The sequence below is a fragment of the Xenopus laevis genome, chromosome 6S (genome assembly GCF_017654675.1).
Source record: "Xenopus laevis strain J_2021 chromosome 6S, Xenopus_laevis_v10.1, whole genome shotgun sequence".
NCBI lineage: Eukaryota > Metazoa > Chordata > Amphibia > Anura > Pipidae > Xenopus > Xenopus laevis.
In genome coordinates, this window is record NC_054382.1 from 2985201 (window position 1) to 3004622 (window position 19422).

Genomic DNA, 19422 nt, shown 5'->3' on the forward strand with positions numbered 1-19422 from the left:
GAAAGATCTAGAGTACTCACCTTCCTTATATATTCGCTAGATGGGGGGGGGTTACAGGATTCTGTAGTGGGATATTAGACCACTCTTGTGCTACCCTAAGCTCTCCTACTACTTATACTGCAAGATAACACTCATCCTGCAGCTAGGATCCTACCATCATCTATGTCATATCATTTTGGTGAAGGAACCCAGTTTATATTCCTCTTGCACCCAGCATTCCAGATAAAAGAAGTGCTTGAGCTACAAGTGCAGTTAGTGGGACACTTCTTTCTACTGGGCTACATTTGGGTGTGTACTATAGAAGTTACGTGGAAGGGGCACTTTGTATACCTGTCCTTCTAGCCTAGGTTTGAACACACAGTCCCCTACTACACGGGGCAGTTACATGGCAGGTGGTTCAAAATATCAGGACTGCGCATCTAGGAAAGAATAGGGGAATATTGGATTCACTTATTTAAAGGGGAATTAATAGTATTAGACCCAGGTTTCCTCCCAAGTGGACCATTAATAGTAATAGACCCAATGTTTATCCAAAGTGGACCATTAATAGTAATAGACCCAGGCTTTATCCTATGTGGACCAAACCTTTAAAGAGAAATAGGAGCCCAGCTCACTGTGTCCACCTGTTGGTAGGTACAAGATGACCTGCGAATACACCTGGCCCAATCATCTGATGAACTCGGACATGGAAGCCACCAAAGCTTTGATTGACCATCATAGGTTTGAGGATGACGTGGCCTATGGCCAGACCAAAGTTTTCATACGAACCCCCCAGACCCTTTTCAGTTTAGAGGAGGAACGTGCTGAGCTGATGCCACTTATCATTCTCTTCCTGCAGAAGGTAAGTGCTCATCCTGTAACAGTCTTAATCAACAGAGGCTGGAACCTACTGGGACTCTGTATCTCACCCATAAGCACTTACAATCATGCAACTTCTAGACTGGAAACACCCCTAGTTGATATTCTTGTTGGCCCTCACTCCTATCATTAATGGTCAGCTATTGATGTGGTTCCCCTTTAACAGCAGCTGATGTAAATAATGAAATACAAATGGAAGCCCCCGGCCACACCAGCTGTAGGCACCAAGAAGAGGCAGCCATGTGGTTGGGATAAAATAAAAACAAAAGAAAGAATGAAGGCGGGAAGGGCCCGGCAGCTAATAACCAGTCCAGTTTGTCCTGCCCCTGCCTTACAGCTCCCCACTTTCAGGGATGCCCCGAGTGTATTAAACACTTTACCAAACAAGTCTGTAACCAATCAAAACGTTCAGATGACAGGCTTATACCAACCTGTAGCCAATCACAGACTTGCAAGTTTTTATGGCTGTCCCTTTGCCTCCATTTCTCCTGCCAGATATTAAATAAAGGGCAAGGAAAATATCTTTAAACATGAATATTTAAGTATTTTCTCAGTTATACATCTCTCCACTCTCCAGGGAAAGTTTGTAAAAATAGAATACATTTTTTATTGTGCAAAGACGGAGAAAAGGGGGGTTACATGGTAACAAGGACAAATGTGCATTACATGCTAGTAACCCATGGCAACCGATTATATATTTGTTATTACCACAACAATAAGTTAGTAAGTTCTGATCACTGGTTGGTTGCTGTGGGTTACAAGGCTAACACTTTCCCCAGTAACAGCATGACCCCTTTACTATAATATATATATATTTTATTTACTTAAATCTATATGTATAATGAGACAAAATCATGGAACTTTATATCAGGGTACCCCCCCCCCCACCCACCACCACTTTTGCCAACCAGCAGTCTGTACAACAGAGGAATTACTACTAAATGAGGATCAATGAGTCCCCATGGGGAAGGGTCGGCCTTTATACTGATTCCATTAGCAGAGGCAGCAAGAGACGCAGCCCTAGGAATATAGAGCAGAATTGCTAATCACTTGGAGACCCCCGGCTAACGGGAAACATATGGTCTGCCCCATCCGCTCCTACTGTCTCCTCCATCAATGAGTCTCTGTCCCAGCGCAGATGGGAGTTGCGGGTATTTGTCATGTTACAGCCGTCCCCAGGGATCACATCTGCCTGCGAGAATTCTGGGAGACCCAATCAGCCTGTTAATAGTGAACATGAGTGTAACCCAACCTGCTCCAATGAATGGCTGTACCATTCCCAGTCATACTCCCCATACTCTCCATACTAAAGTCTAAGTACTGCAAGGCCTGATGTGCCATTTATTGCATTTAGTGCACCATCTCTCCCTACTATACCTGCTATCCCACAGTCACACTCCCTTCCCAGAGACTATTATCCACTGTTACTATAGGCACCATCTCTCCCTACTATACCTGCTATCCCACAGTCACACTCCCTTCCCAGAGACTATTATCCACTGTTACTATAGGCACCATCTCTCCCTACTATACCTGCTATCCCACAGTCACACTCCCTTCCCAGAGACTATTATCCACTGTTACTATAGGCACTATCTCTCCCTACTATACCTGCTATCCCACAGTCACACTCCCTTCCCAGAGACTATTATCCACTGTTACTATAGACACATCTCTCCCTACTATACCTGCTATCCCACAGTCCACACTCCCTTCCAGAGACTATTATCCACTGTTACTATAGGCACCATCTCTCCCTACTATACCTGCTATCCCACAGTCACACTCCCTTCCCAGAGACTATTATCTACTGTTACTATAGGCACCATCTCTCCCTACTATACCTGCTATCCCACAGTCACACTCCCTTCCCAGAGACTATTATCCACTGTTACTATAGACACCATCTCTCCCTACTATACCTGCTATCCCACAGTCACACTCCCTTCCCAGAGACTATTATCCCACTGTTACTATAGACCACCATCTCTCCCTACATACCTGCTATCCCACAGTCACACTCCCTTCCCAGAGTCTATTATCCACTGTTACTATAGGCACCATCTCTCCCTACTATACCTGCTATCCCACAGTCACACTCCCTTCCCAGAGACTATTATCTACTGTTACTATAGGCACCATCTCTCCCTACTATACCTGCTATCCCACAGTCACACTCCCTTCCCAGAGACTATTATCCACTGTTACTATAGACACCATCTCTCCCTACTATACCTGCTATCCACAGTCACACTCCCTTCCCAGAGACTATTATCCCACTGTTACTATAGACACCATCTCTCCCTACTATACCTGCTATCCCACAGTCACACTCCCTTCCCAGAGACTATTATCCACTGTTACTATAGACACCATCTCTCCCTACTATACCTGCTATCCCACAGTCACACTCCCTTCCCAAGAGACTATTATCCCACTGTTACTATAGACACCATCTCTCCCTACTATACCTGCTATCCCACAGTCACACTCCTTCCAGAGTTATTATCCACTGTTACTCACATCTCTCCTACTATACTGCTATCCCACAGTCACACTCCCTTCCCAGAGACTATTATCCACTGTTACTATAGGCACCATCTCTCCCTACTATACCTGGTCACACTATATTATCCATACTATACCCTCTCTCCCTACTATACCTGCTAATCCCACAGTCACACTCCTTCCCAGAGACTATTATCCACTGTTTACTATAGACACCATCTCTCCCTACTATACCTGCTATCCCACAGTCACACTCCCTTCCCAGAGACTATTATCCACTGTTACTATAGACACCATCTCTCCCTACTATACCTGTTATCCACAGTCACACTCCCTTCCCAGAGACTATTATCCCACTGTTACTATAGGCACTATCTCTCCCTACTATACCTGCTATCCCACAGTCACACTCCCTTCCCAGAGACTATTATCCACTGTTACTATAGGCACCATCTCTCCCTACTATACCTGCTATCCCACAGTCACACTCCCTTCCCAGAGACTATTATCTACTGTTACTATAGGCACCATCTCTCCCTACTATACCTGCTATCCCACAGTCACACTCCCTTCCCAGAGACTATTATCCACTGTTACTATAGACACCATCTCTCCCTACTATACCTGCTATCCCACAGTCACACTCCCTTCCCAGAGACTATTATCCCACTGTTACTATAGACACCATCTCTCCCTACTATACCTGCTATCCCACAGTCACACTCCCTTCCCAGAGTCTATTATCCACTGTTACTATAGGCACCATCTCTCCCTACTATACCTGCTATCCCACAGTCACACTCCCTTTCCAGAGACTATTATCTACTGTTACTATAGGCACCATCTCTCCCTACTTATACTGCTATCCCACAGTCACACTCCCTTCCCAGAGACTATTATCCACTGTTACTATAGACACCATCTCTCCCTACTATACCTGCTATCCCACAGTCACACTCCCTTCCCAGAGACTATTATCCCACTGTTACTATAGACACCATCTCTCCCTACTATACCTGCTATCCCACAGTCACACTCCCTTCCCAGAGACTATTATCCCACTGTTACTATAGGCACCATCTCTCCCTACTATACCTGCTATCCCACAGTCACACTCCCTTCCCAGAGACTAGTATCCCACTGTTACTATAGACACCATTTCTCCCTACTATACCTGCTATCCCACAGTCACACTCCCTTCCCAGAGACTATTATCCCACTGTTACTATAGACACCATCTCTCCCTACTATACCTGCTATCCCACAGTCACACTCCCTTCCCAGAGACTATTATCCCACTGTTACTATAGACACCATCTCTCCCTACTATACCTGCTATCCCACAGTCACACTCCCTTCCCAGAGACTATTATCCCACTGTTACTATAGGCACCATCTCTCCCTACTATACCTGCTATCCCACAGTCACACTCCCTTCCCAGAGACTATTATCCACTGTTACTATAGGCACCATCTCTCCCTACTATACCTGCTATCCCACAGTCACACTCCCTTCCCAGAGACTATTATCCACTGTTACTATAGACACATCTCTCCCTACTATACCTGCTATCCCACAGTCACACTCCCTTCCCAGAGACTATTATCCCACTGTTACTATAGACACCATCTCTCCCTACTATACCTGCTATCCCACAGTCACACTCCCTTCCCAGAGACTATTATCCCACTGTTACTATAGGCACTATCTCTCCCTACTATACCTGCTATCCCACACAGTCACACTCCCTTCCCAGAGACTATTATCCACTGTTACTATAGACACCATCTCTCCCTACTATACCTGTTATCCCACAGTCACACTCCCTTCCCAGAGACTATTATCCCACTGTTACTATAGGCACTATCTCTCCCTACTATACCTGCTATCCCACAGTCACACTCCCTTCCCAGAGACTATTATCCACTGTTACTATAGGCACCATCTCTCCCCTACTATAACCTGCTATCCCACAGTCACACTCCCTTCCCAGAGACTATTATCTACTGTTACTATAGGCCACCATCTCTCCCTACTATACCTGCTATCCCACAGTCACACTCCCTTCCCAGAGACTATTATCCACTGTTACTATAGACACCATCTCTCCCTACTATACCTGCTATCCCACAGTCACACTCCCTTCCCAGAGACTATTATCCCACTGTTACTATAGACACCATCTCTCCCTACTATACCTGCTATCCCACAGTCCACACTCCCTTCCCAGAGTCTATTATCCACTGTTACTATAGGCACCATCTCTCCCTACTATACCTGCTATCCCACAGTCACACTCCCTTCCCAGAGACTATTATCTACTGTTACTATAGGCACCATCTCTCCTACTATACCTGCTATCCCCACAGTCACACTCCCTTCCCAGAGACTATTATCCACTGTTACTATAGACACCATCTCTCCCCTACTATACCTGCTATCCCACAGTCACACTCCCTTCCCAGAGACTATTATCCCACTGTTACTATAGACACCATCTCTCCCTACTATACCTGCTATCCCACAGTCACACTCCCTTCCCAGAGACTATTATCCCACTGTTACTATAGGCACCATCTCTCCCTACTATACCTGCTATCCCACAGTCACACTCCCTTCCCAGAGACTATTATCCCACTGTTACTATAGACACCATCTCTCCCTACTATACCTGCTATCCCACAGTCACACTCCCTTCCCAGAGACTATTATCCCACTGTTACTATAGACACAATCTCTCCCTACTATACCTGCTATCCCACAGTCACACTCCCTTCCCAGAGACTATTATCCACTGTTACTATAGACACATCTCTCCCTACTATACCTGCTATCCCACAGTCACACTCCCTTCCCAGAGACTATTATCCCACTGTTACTATAGACACCATCTCTCCCTACTATACCTGCTATCCCACAGTCACACTCACTTCCCAGATACTATTATCCCACTGTTACTATAGGCACCATCTCTCCCTACTATACCTGCTATCCCACAGTCACACTCCCTTCCCAGAGACTATTATCTACTGTTACTATAGGCACCATCTCTCCCTACTATACCTGCTATCCCACAGTCACACTCCCTTCCCAGAGACTATTATCCACTGTTACTATAGACACCATCTCTCCCTACTATACCTGCTATCCCACAGTCACACTCCCTTCCCAGAGACTATTATCCCACTGTTACTATAGACACCATCTCTCCCTACTATACCTGCTATCCCACAGTCACACTCCCTTCCCAGAGACTATTATCCCACTGTTACTATAGGCACCATCTCTCCCTACTATACCTGCTATCCCACAGTCACACTCCCTTCCCAGAGACTAGTATCCCACTGTTACTATAGACACCATTTCTCCCTACTATACCTGCTATCCCACAGTCACACTCCCTTCCCAGAGACTATTATCCCACTGTTACTATAGACACCATCTCTCCCTACTATACCTGCTATCCCACAGTCACACTCCCTTCCCAGAGACTATTATCCCACTGTTACTATAGGCACCATCTCTCCCTACTATACCTGCTATCCCACAGTCACACTCCCTTCCCAGAGACTATTATCCCACTGTTACTATAGACACCATCTCTCCCTACTATACCTGCTATCCCACAGTCACACTCCCTTCCCAGAGACTATTATCCCACTGTTACTATAGACACAATCTCTCCCTACTATACCTGCTATCCCACAGTCACACTCCCTTCCCAGAGACTATTATCCACTGTTACTATAGACACATCTCTCCCTACTATACCTGCTATCCCACAGTCACACTCCCTTCCCAGAGACTATTATCCCACTGTTACTATAGACACCATCTCTCCCTACTATACCTGCTATCCCACAGTCACACTCCCTTCCCAGAGACTATTATCCCACTGTTACTATAGGCACTATCTCTCCCTACTATACCTGCTATCCCACACAGTCACACTCCCTTCCCAGAGACTATTATCCACTGTTACTATAGACACCATCTCTCCCTACTATACCTGTTATCCCACAGTCACACTCCCTTCCCAGAGACTATTATCCCACTGTTACTATAGGCACTATCTCTCCCTACTATACCTGCTATCCCACAGTCACACTCCCTTCCCAGAGACTATTATCCACTGTTACTATAGGCACCATCTCTCCCTACTATACCTGCTATCCCACAGTCACACTCCCTTCCCAGAGACTATTATCTACTGTTACTATAGGCACCATCTCTCCCTACTATACCTGCTATCCCACAGTCACACTCCCTTCCCAGAGACTATTATCCACTGTTACTATAGACACCATCTCTCCCTACTATACCTGCTATCCCACAGTCACACTCCCTTCCCAGAGACTATTATCCCACTGTTACTATAGACACCATCTCTCCCTACTATACCTGCTATCCCACAGTCACACTCCCTTCCCAGAGTCTATTATCCACTGTTACTATAGGCACCATCTCTCCCTACTATACCTGCTATCCCACAGTCACACTCCCTTCCCAGAGACTATTATCTACTGTTACTATAGGCACCATCTCTCCCTACTATACCTGCTATCCCACAGTCACACTCCCTTCCCAGAGACTATTATCCACTGTTACTATAGACACCATCTCTCCCTACTATACCTGCTATCCCACAGTCACACTCCCTTCCCAGAGACTATTATCCCACTGTTACTATAGACACCATCTCTCCCTACTATACCTGCTATCCCACAGTCACACTCCCTTCCCAGAGACTATTATCCCACTGTTACTATAGGCACCATCTCTCCCTACTATACCTGCTATCCACAGTCACACTCCCTTCCAGAGACTATTATCCCACTGTTACTATAGACACCATCTCTCCCTACTATACCTGCTATCCCACAGTCACACTCCCTTCCCAGAGACTATTATCCCACTGTTACTATAGACACAATCTCTCCCTACTATACCTGCTATCCCACAGTCACACTCCCTTCCCAGAGACTATTATCCACTGTTACTATAGACACAATCTCTCCCTACTATACCTGCTATCCCACAGTCACACTCCCTTCCCAGAGACTATTATCCCACTGTTACTATAGACACCATCTCTCCCTACTATACCTGCTATCCCACAGTCACACTCCCTTCCCAGAGACTATTATCCCTCCTTACAATATAATATTATATGTAATAATAGTGATGATAATAATGGTGAGAAATGCTGCAGATCTGCACATTATTGTTATACATCTCTAGTTAGTATCGGGTGTATTTCACCTGAATGTCTGTAAGAAATCTCAGATAATTTAATTGGGATTCACTACAAATCAAGGCTTGTGTTTTATTTAGGTGCAGACAACATAATGGCAAACGGGGCCTAAATAAATTGCGTTTCAGAATTTCTCGACTGAGCTGTCACCTGTGATTTGTCGGAGCTCGTGTTCCCCAGGGGCCCAGACCCATTAAAGCCCATAGGGATGGGGGCAGCCGGCTACGTTGGAGGGAGGGGGGATCGAGTCTGGGTTTATTTTTTCTTCTCCTTCATTTAAGTGCTGTGTGTATTTGTGGGTTAGAGGAGAACTGTCAGGTTTAATCAGAGCCGGGGAGGGGGGGAGGAGGCAAAGCCGTCAGTAGAGATTATGGCACAGGCTACATGACAGTTTTATACTGGTTTAGACTTGAATGGAATCGGGTCAGTTTGTTGCTGATCTGTCTGTTGGGCTGCACTCTGTGCTTATATTAAATTGCCTTAAACTTATCACACTAGAATCACTGCAGTTTGTTTCCTCACCCCCTTTATTCAACAGTAGTCAGAACCAGCAGTGCAGAGACTATAAACCAGCAGTCAGGCTATAGACAATCAGAAAAACCATTATATTTATTGGAAGAAAAGAAGCGCAAGAGTGGGGTTAACAGCATCATTCCCTATGATTCCTCCTCAGTATGTGGCAGGTTTCAGCAGAAATCTATGGTTCTTATGGTTCCTCTGTGACTCACTGCCGTCCTGCTGGGTGAAGGGCTGTGTGGGATTTAATGATCAGCCTTGTGTTATATTTAGTGTTTCATGTGGGCCCCATGTACTCACCGTGTCGGCTGCTATCAGAACACTCAGTGCATTCACATGTCAATTAAAGCCCGGGCCCAAATTTAGCAAAATGACATTGTTATTGGATCTCGCCCAGAACCGACAGTTCCTCCCTGATTGTTACTATTTACAATGATACCGATCTGTTTCCAGTCGCAGATGAACATGTACAGTCTCAGGTTGTAGCTTTGGTGATGAAATATCATGCGAAATATGATTAATGGCGATGTACTACAGGGATGCGGGGAATTAATCAGAGCCAGTGCACGACATTGAGATTGGACTCGGCTAACAATGGTGTAATATAGGTCCCAGTGCTAGAATAGGGTGTTAGAAGCAGTGTCGGACTGGAACACCAGGTGCCCACCCAAATACCTTAGACCAGGGGCCCACTCTCTGTACTATATTCTTCCTCTCCTCACTCAACCTCCAGTCTCCTTGTCTCTTTTGTTTACATACTATAATCTATTATTCCATCTATTTAGGCTCTTTGTTCTCATAGAATGGCCATGAAATAAGCCAAGATTGAGCAGCATGAGGGGCCACTGACATCTGGGCCCACCGGGAGTTTTCCTGGTATCCCGGTGGGCCAGTCCAACACTGAGTGAGGTACATTGCCCTTGAGATATGAAAGGATTTTTTATTTGGGCTCCTTCAATCTAAAAATTTTTCCTGCTGCAAAAAAAAAAATGCTCCCTCCATCTAAAGTTATATTTCTACTGCGAGTAACTCAGTCCTGCTGTCTGCAAGCTGAACAGTCTGGTTGACATACTCCTGTGTAAGGATAAACTATAGAGAAAAACAATTAATTCACTTTTTGAAACAGTAGCACAGCAGAGCAATTTTGGGCACCTGAAATGACCTTATGTGCCAAAAGCCATGCCCAAAAGGACGCAAAGAATTGTCCTTGAGTGTAGTAAAGGTAATGGCTCTACAACAGCCTTCTTTGGTTGTAGTAGTAGTAGTTGTGCTTTGCTCACACTTTCCTGTTGACTCAACGTAGGTTTGGCGTGGGACCGTGGCACGTATGCGCTGTAAGAAGCTGCGGGCAGTTTACACCATCATGAGACACTACAAGTGCTACAAGGTCAGGTCCTATTGGCTGGAGGTGGTCAAGAGATTCCAGCACGTGCGCAACATGTTGGACTACGGAAAGAGTGTGGAGTGGCCAGAACCACCGACTGTGCTGGAGAAGTTCCAGGAGATCAGCAAGAACCTTTTTAAAAGGTAAAGGAGAGAACTCTGATACCTGAACCAAAAAGGTGGAGAAGGTTCATGTAGACCAGGAGTCCCCAACCTTATTTTCTTTTACCCATGAGCCAAGTTTGAATGTAAATGGCTAGGTAGCCACTATGTGGACTATCAGCCTACAGGAGGTTTGGTTTGGCAGGACATATTGTTTTTTTGTATCTAGAGCTTGTCTTCCAGGCAAGAATTGAAAAGTAGGCTCCTGCTTTGAGGCCACTTGGAGCAACATCCAATGGGTTGGAGAGCAACATATTGTTTTGTTTTCATCATTTTTATTGGGATTTTTTTCAAAGCATAAAAGATTTACTATTCAACAGATCATTTTAAACACAATAAGACGACATATATGCCCAAGTCATGTCAAAAGTATATAATAATTATATAAAGATGAGCAAGATAATTATATTATCTAAGGATAACGAGCCAATAAAATATTATTAAATAACCAGATCAACAAAAAACCAAACCTCGCATGGGGGGATAACAAAATCAAAATATTTTATAATGACACAGAGCCACTAAAACCGCCCAATCAATAAAGATAATTAAAATTGTAACAGCTCCAACGTTTTTTTATTTGTGTCTAGAATCAATTTTATCAAAATCAACCAGAAAACCTGACTTTAAGTTGAGGTTCTTCTGATTTGGTTTTTATGGCCTCTTGTCAGCATAGCTGGTTTAATTGTGCTAAAATATCTTTTATGGAGGGGGGAGACTCTAAAATCCAATACATAAGTAGGGCCTTTTTAGTAGCCGCCATAAAGCGGAAATGAAAGTAACATTATTAAAGAGCCACTGGTTGGGGATCACTGATGTAGACTCTACTTTTTCCTAATTCCCCTTCCCTTAACGGGGGTCGGTGTCCCTATTGACAACATTGAACTCCATGTGGCAAATTCACTAAGATTTGTAGTTGCGCCAGGCGTAACTTCGCTGCACTTCGCCACACTTCGCCAGGCGTAGTTTCACCAGTGCTCCGCAAATTAAAAATCCGAAGTTGCGCTCAGGGGTAGCGTAAGGTTGCGAAGTGGCACTAGCGTTGCTTCGCCAAGCGAAGCGAAGTTACACTAGCGATGGTTAATTTGCATACGGCGCCAAATTCAAATTTCAATGGAGGAATACGTACAATCACTACAAATGCCTGGGAAACCATCAAAACATCAAATAAAAAATGTTATTTTGCCCTACACATGTGCCCACTGTATAGTTAAGGTGCCATGAGTTAGGAAATGTAGGGGGGAAGGAGGGGAGCCCCAAAAAAATTTTCGATCTTTTTCAGCCTATCACCCATAATATAGAAAAAACGCCAGCGTTTTTTGGGACTTAGAAAAAATTTGAATTTTTTTTGAAGCAATCCCTATCTACTCTATTGCGCTTCGCCTGGTCTGAGGTGGCGAAGGAAGTCTGGCGTAAAAGGTAGCGTTCAGAACAATGCACGCGTTAGTGAATTTGCGTAGTTACGTCCGTTGCGCAAATTCGCCAGGCGTAAGGGTGCGAAGTAACGCTAGCAAAGTTACGTCACCGTTCGTTAGTGAATTTGCGAAGTAACGAAAATGCCCAACGCTAGCGAATTAACGCTAGTGTTAGGCGCTTCGGCGCTTAGTGAATTTGCCCCCCATCGGTTTCTCTTGCAACACTACAGATGGAGAGCCAGGCAGATAGTGAAGAACATTCCCCCCTCGGATATGTCTCAGATCAAGGCCAAAGTGGGTGCAATGGAGGTGCTGCAGGATCTGCGTCATGACATTGGGTACGAGCGCTCCTGGAGGCAAGACTACCTGTCCTGTGTGAGTATTGGATCAACTGCACGACTGCCAATACATATCATGTATTTAGTGTATGTTATTCCATATTAACCATAGTTAATCTGTGCTTGATTTACTGTATTTTACTTCATCCTTAAAGGAATTGTTCAGTGTAAAAATAAAAACTGGGTAAATAGACAGGCTGTGCAAAATAAAAAATGTATCTAATATAGTTAGTTAGGCAAAAATGTAATGTATAAAGGCTGGAGTGATTTGATGTGTAACATGTCAGTCAGATCACTACTTCCTGCTTTTCAGCTCTCTTGATTTACACTGACTGGTTACCCTGGTTACCAGGCAGTAACCAATCAGAGACTTGAGGGGGGGCCACATGGGTCATATCTGTTGCTTTTGAATCTGAGCTGAATGCTGAGGATCAATTACAAACTTACTGAACAGTTATGTCCCATGTGGCCCCCCTTATAGTCACTGACTAACTCAGAGTTAGAGAGCTGAAAAGCAGGAAGTAGTGTTCTGGCTATTATGTTACACATCCAGTCACTCCAGCCTTTATACATTACATTTTTGCCTAACTAACTATATTAGATACATTTTTTATTTTGCACAGCCTATCTATTTACCAGATTTTTATGTTCACATTGAACTGTTCCTTTAACACATTAATTACTCCTTTCTTACCATGTGTTGCTCCATACTTACAATACCTAAATACTTATACCTCTCCAGTAACACAGACAGCTCACAAAGTGATTGGTCAGCCTCACTTACCTCTCCAGTAACACAGACAAGAGTGACTGACCAGTCCCCATTACCTCTATAATAATAAAACACTTTCTTGGTTCTCCCCCAGGAGACAGATAACCCTCTGGCAGCTTCTCAGTTTTCCAAAATCCTTCAGGAGCTGAAGAGGAAAGAGAGTCTCCGCTCAGTATTATTTTCATGCCATGTCCGCAAGGTAAGTATGAGGCACGATGATTTCCGCCCCGTCTGGCACTAACAATTACAGCTCTTGGTGGAGCTTTGTGGTCCTTATCACTCCCTGGCTTGTGGTCATCGGCACAACTTTGTGGCCCTCAGTTCTGCAAAAATTGGGAAACGGTTCTACTCTCCCCTTAGAGAAACACACTGGGAGATTGAATGAGCGGCCGCTTATAGAGAAGAGTAACATGTATGTAGCGTGACTGTGCCAACCTGTACATAAACACATACACAGAGTAATTTGTTATAATTCTGTTTTGTAGAACTGATTTTGAGGGGGATAATCATGTGAATTAGGGATGACTTGCTCAGGATTTCACTTTGCTCTGTCCATGGTGCTGATGCTGAATTCAAACATTTAACAATACCTGTGCCTGAATTATATTTACCCTACTTTTATAGTTACAGTAGGCTATGGGGACTGTATGGGGACAGTTTGGGGATTATATGGAGATAATATGGGGGCAATTTGGGGACTGTATGGAGACAGTATGGGGACTGCATGGGGCAGTTTGGGGACTGTATGAGGCAGTTTGGGGACTGTATGAGGCAGTTTGGGGACTGTATGAGGCAGTTTGGGGACTGTATGGAGACAGTTTGGAGACTGTATGGAGACAGTATGGAGAAAGTTTGGGGACCTTATGGAGGCAGCATGGGGACAGTTTTGAGACTGTATGGAGACAGTTTGGGACCTTTATGGGGACAGTTTGGGGACTATTTGGAGACAGTTTTGGGGCTGTATGGACACAGTATGGGTCCTGTATGGGGCAGTTTGGGGACTGTATGGAGGCAGCATAGAGACCATATGGAGGCAGTATGGGTATTGTATGGCGATAGTTTGGGCACTATATGGAGACAGTTTGGGGACTATATGGGGACAGTTTAGGTACTATATGAGGACAGTTTGGGGACTGTATGGAGACAGCTTGGGGACAATTTGGGGACTGTATGGGGACTAGGCTATGTGGACAAGATGCATGCTGCTATGTTGTTACCTTGTTATTGAATTCTAATCTCGTTTGTTGAGTACTTTATTATGTCTGGTTAATGGGGTCAAGTAGCCCTTTGTTATTAAAGATAGTAAGCCAGGCTGCTTAAGTACTCTGTGATTAGATCTGGTTAATGTGGTTAGTTAAATCCCATTGAATGGAATATGATTCGTTTCTTTTCTGCATCACAAGCACACGGATCAATAAGATTGTGGATCTCCTGAGACTTTAATGTCAATTATCTCCATCCTTACTGCCTCTGGATCCCAGAAGGATCCCTCTAGTCTAGTATTTTTATTTGCTTTTGCGCCTTGATGTGGGTTTTGTCTCATCTGATAACCCAACAACGACAAAACAAAGCTCTTTTCTCCACTTTTTGCAGAAAGACTCTCAGAAGTGCGGTGGCTGGAGTAGTAGAGAAAGGGAGAGCAGTGGAGACATCACTGTATGGATGTGACTGTTTTATCAGTACTCCCAGCAGCACCAGCACTTTGTCTCACTAACTAATAAGGGATCTTGGAGGAGTGTGGTGTATGCTCTGCCATTACATGGATTTTTGTCATTCTCAGAATAAATGAGAATAGTTACCCTTGTATTTTGGTATCTACTATGTTTTACTGGACCACAAGGAATTACTGCAAATGGTCATGTGCTCTGCATGTCTGGCTGTAACCGACTTTGAAGGTGGAGGCATCAGAACCAACCTGTTGTCAATCAAAGCTTTAGGCTGAACTCAACAGAACCAACTGCCTTGCCTTCAGCACAATATACAGTTCCTTGGTGTAGATTGAGGTTTCCAAACTGTAGTGCAGGTCCCCCTAGGGAAGCTGAGACCCTTCACTGGGGAGGCCCAGCATGAAGCCAGTTCGGGTAGTAGAATAGAATGTCTATTTGCTCCAGTTCCATCTTGAAGATGAATTAGAGTGAGATTCAAGGTGGTGCCACATAATCTTCTAACTGAAGATCTACTTTAAGTTCAAATGTGAACCATAAGTTGTGGAGGAAGGAGCGAAGTCTTTTCAGGCTTCATAACATGAGCTTTTCTGGAAAAAAAAAAGTCCTACTGTGTCTTTAAACAGCTGCTTGTCTTTGGATATTGCTGGGCAGCCATTGTGGGCCGTGAAACAAATCTCCGCATGGGACAGGAGCCCATTAGTGTCTCTGTTTGATGGATGAGGCTGCTCCATGTGCTGGTTCTGCCCTAGATTCTGCTGGAGATTAATGATCTCAGTTACAGGGTAGGGAAGAGACATCCCTATTCCAGTCTATGGACCATTAATCCCAAGCACTGACCGGAAAAGTTCATGGATAAAATTCTAGCTCTAAAGCGGCACATGATTGGGCAGAACAGCACAGGGATGGAAGATCTCCATCAGGAAGAAATGTTGGGTTATTTGTCTATTGCTGGGACAAATGAAATTGGAAGTATTTATACTCTGGCCTCCCAGAGGTTGTTGAACTACATATCCGAGTCACACTGGGTGTTGGGAGTTGCAGTGGCAAGTAGGATAACAGCAGGACAGGTCCACTTAACTTTTTTGTATCTGCTCCATTCAAAAACCTTCTCCATGGCTGATACATCTCATTGCCTTTTAGTGATACTTACTCGGGTATAGAGCTCTGATTCTCTTTGCTCCTGGGCTGTTCTCTTTCCCATGGCCAGGCATGGCAAGGATCAAATCAAGTTGAAAAGCTGACCAGGCTTCTACCATTGCAGATTCTTATGGGCCAAGTGAAGTGCTATACTGTAACAATCGGGGTACAGGGGATAGTGCTATACTGTAACAATCAGGGGGTACAGGGGATAGTGCTATACTGTAACAATCAGGGGATACAGGGGATAGTGCTATACTGTAACAATCAGGGGGTACAGGGGATAGTGCTATACTGTAACAATCAGGGGGTACAGGGGATAGTGCTATACTGTAACAATCAGGGGTACAGGGGATAGTGCTGTACTGTAACAATCAAGGGGTACAGGGGATAGTGCTGTACTGTAACAATCAAGGGGTACAGGGGATAGTGCTATACTGTAACAATCAAGGGGTACAGGGGATAGTGCTATACTGTAACAATCAGGGGGTACAGGGGATAGTGCTATACTGTAACAATCAGGGGGTACAGGGGATAGTGCTATACTGTAACAATCAGGGGGTACAGGGGATAGTGCTGTACTGTAACAATCAAGGGGTACAGGGGATAGTGCTATACTGTAACAATCAGGGGGTACAGGGGATAGTGCTGTACTGTAACAATCAAGGGGTACAGGGGATAGTGCTATACTGTAACAATCAGGGGGTACAGGGCATAGTGCTATATACTGTAACAATCAGGGGGTACAGGGGATAGTGCTGTACTATAACAATCAAGGGGTACAGGGGATAGTGCTATACTGTAACAATCAGGGGGTACAGGGCATAGTGCTATATACTGTAACAATCAGGGGGTACAGGGGATAGTGCTGTACTGTAACAATCAAGGGGTACAGGGGATAGTGCTATACTGTAACAATCAGGGGGTACAGGGGATAGTGCAATACTGTAACCCTAGTAGAGGGGGTTACTGCTGTACATATCAAGGGGTGCAGAACATAGTATTGTACTGTACTGTAACCCCCCCATGAGGGGTATCTTTCTGTTTATTAATTCAGTGATACAGAGGCTCCCACTCAGCACTCCTGTTCCTGACCCAGCCGACCCCTCTATATCTGGCCCCTGAATTGGTTTGTGCACTAGAGCAGAGAATTAGTAATGCTTCTACTTTTCCTACTCAGCATGTAATGGGAATGAGGTGTAACAATAGAATAGAGAGAATAGCTCTGCGAAATATGCTGGTGCTATATAAATAAATGTTAATAATAAAATAATAATAACAGCTCTGAGACTAAGGTTGCCACCTGGCCGGTATTTTACTGGCCTGGCTGGGAAAAATGATGGTTGATCCCAATATTATTAATAGGGAAAAAAGATAAATATATAGGAAGGTCAGTGATCCCAATGTTATTAATAGGGAATAAAGATAAATATATAGGAAGGTCAGTGATCCCAATGTTATTAATAGGGAATAAAGATAAATATATAGGAAGGTCAGTGATCCCAATGTTATTAATAGGGAATAAAGATAAATATATAGGAAGGTCAGTGATCCCAATGTTATTAATAGGGAATAAAGATAAATATATAGGAAGGTCAGTTGATCCCATGTTATTAATAGGGAATAAAGATAAATATATAGGAAGGTCAGTGATCCCAATGTTATTAATAGGGAATAAAGATAAATATATAGGAAGGTCAGTGATCCCAATGTTATTAATAGGGAATAAAGATAAATATATAGGAAGGTCAGTGATCCCAATGTTTATTAATAGGGAATAAAGATAAATATATAGGAAGGTCAGTGATCCAAAAAAGGGCGAAAGATAAGGTCAGTGATCCCAATGTTATTAATAGGGAATAAAGATAAATATATAGGAAGGTCAGTGATCCCAATGTTATTAATAGGGAATAAAGATAAATATATAGGAAGGTCAGTGATCCCAATGTTATTAATAGGAAATAAAGATAAATATATAGGAAGGTCAGTGATCCCAATGTTATTAATAGGGAATAAAGATAAATATATAGGAAGGCCTGTATATTTTTCCAGAAAAGGTGGCAACCCTATCTGAGACACAGGGATGAGTTCTACAAATGGAGGGGGCCTCTAATTCATTCCTACCTCTCTTGTATCACTCACAGCTTTTCAGCAATGGTATAGCTGCCATGACTGGCTGAGCATGATGGGTAACTGCCGGAAACTGTAGTTAAATAATATAAAGTTCAGGGGCCGTTCTTACATTCATTTTGCATTTTGTCTGGGTTGTGACTGAGCTTTTGTTTCTTTGCAGGTCAATCGCTTTAACAAGTGCAAGGACAGAGCCCTGCTGATCACCGATCATCACCTCTACACAATGGAGCCCAAGAAACATTACAAGGTGATCAAGACCATTCCGCTCAGCACGGTGAGTACCCACATCCTTATAAGGACTTTACATCTCCAGTCCATGGTCGGCTCTTCTGAACCTGCTTCATTTAGAATCTCTGGGAGGTTCCGAGAGTCCAAATCAGCACATTAAAAGACTAAACTTAAGTTTTAGTGATATAATAGTGTTATAAAGCCTATCTGATAATCTATCCAGACTCACTTTCTCTATAAACATAACCAAAATCTACTCATCACTTATAATGCACCCTGTAAACATAGGTTAATATACGTTATTATAATATACATGGGGGGTGCTGATGCAAGGGGTGGGCCGGTGCCACTTGTGGGGAAGGTTGTGATACCAGGGTTGGGGCTAAATTGCCAGCGGGCTGAGATTAGGCTAATTTATGTTGCACAATGCTAAAAGGGATACTGTTTTTTTAAAAATGCATCCGTTAAAGGGGTTGTTCACCTTTAAATTAACTGTTACTATGATGTGGAAAGTGATATTCTGAGACCATCTGCAATTGGTTTTCATTTTTTATTATTTGTGATTTTAAAGTTATTTAGCTTTTTATTCAGCAGCTCTCCAGTTGGCAATATCAGCAGTCTGGTTGCTAGGGTCCAAATTACTATTGTAACCATGCATTGATTTCCATAGGGGACTGGAATATGAATAGGAGAGGCCTGAATAGAAAGATGAGTAATACAAAGTAGTAATTACAATAAATGTGTAGCCTTACAGAGCATTTGTTTATAGATGGAGTCAGTGACCCCCATTTGAAAGCTGGAAAGAGTCAGAAGAGAAAGCCAAATAATTAAAAAAAAGTATAAAAAATAAATAATGAAGACCAATTGAAACATTTCTTAGAATCGGCCATTCTATAGCATACTAAAAGTTAACTTAAAGGTGAACCACCCCTTTAATAGTTCTGCACAGAAATCCATTTCTCAAAAGAGCAAACAGATTTTTTTAAATTTAATTTTGAAATCTGACATGGGGCTAGACATATTGTCAGTTTCCCAGCTGCCCCCAGTCAT

The 19422-nt window shown here is 43.6% G+C and overlaps 1 protein-coding gene across 1 annotated transcript in view; it reads left to right on the plus strand.

Moving 5' to 3' along the window:
- Positions 1-19422, plus strand: part of LOC108719791 (unconventional myosin-Ig) — a 93287-nt gene that overhangs the window by 42101 nt on the left and 31764 nt on the right. The window contains exons 16-20 of the mRNA XM_041567293.1: positions 634-841; positions 10441-10664; positions 12328-12472; positions 13302-13406; positions 18305-18418. Of these exons, the coding sequence (XP_041423227.1) occupies positions 634-841; positions 10441-10664; positions 12328-12472; positions 13302-13406; positions 18305-18418 (796 nt within the window). The remainder of the gene's footprint in view (positions 1-633; positions 842-10440; positions 10665-12327; positions 12473-13301; positions 13407-18304; positions 18419-19422) is intronic.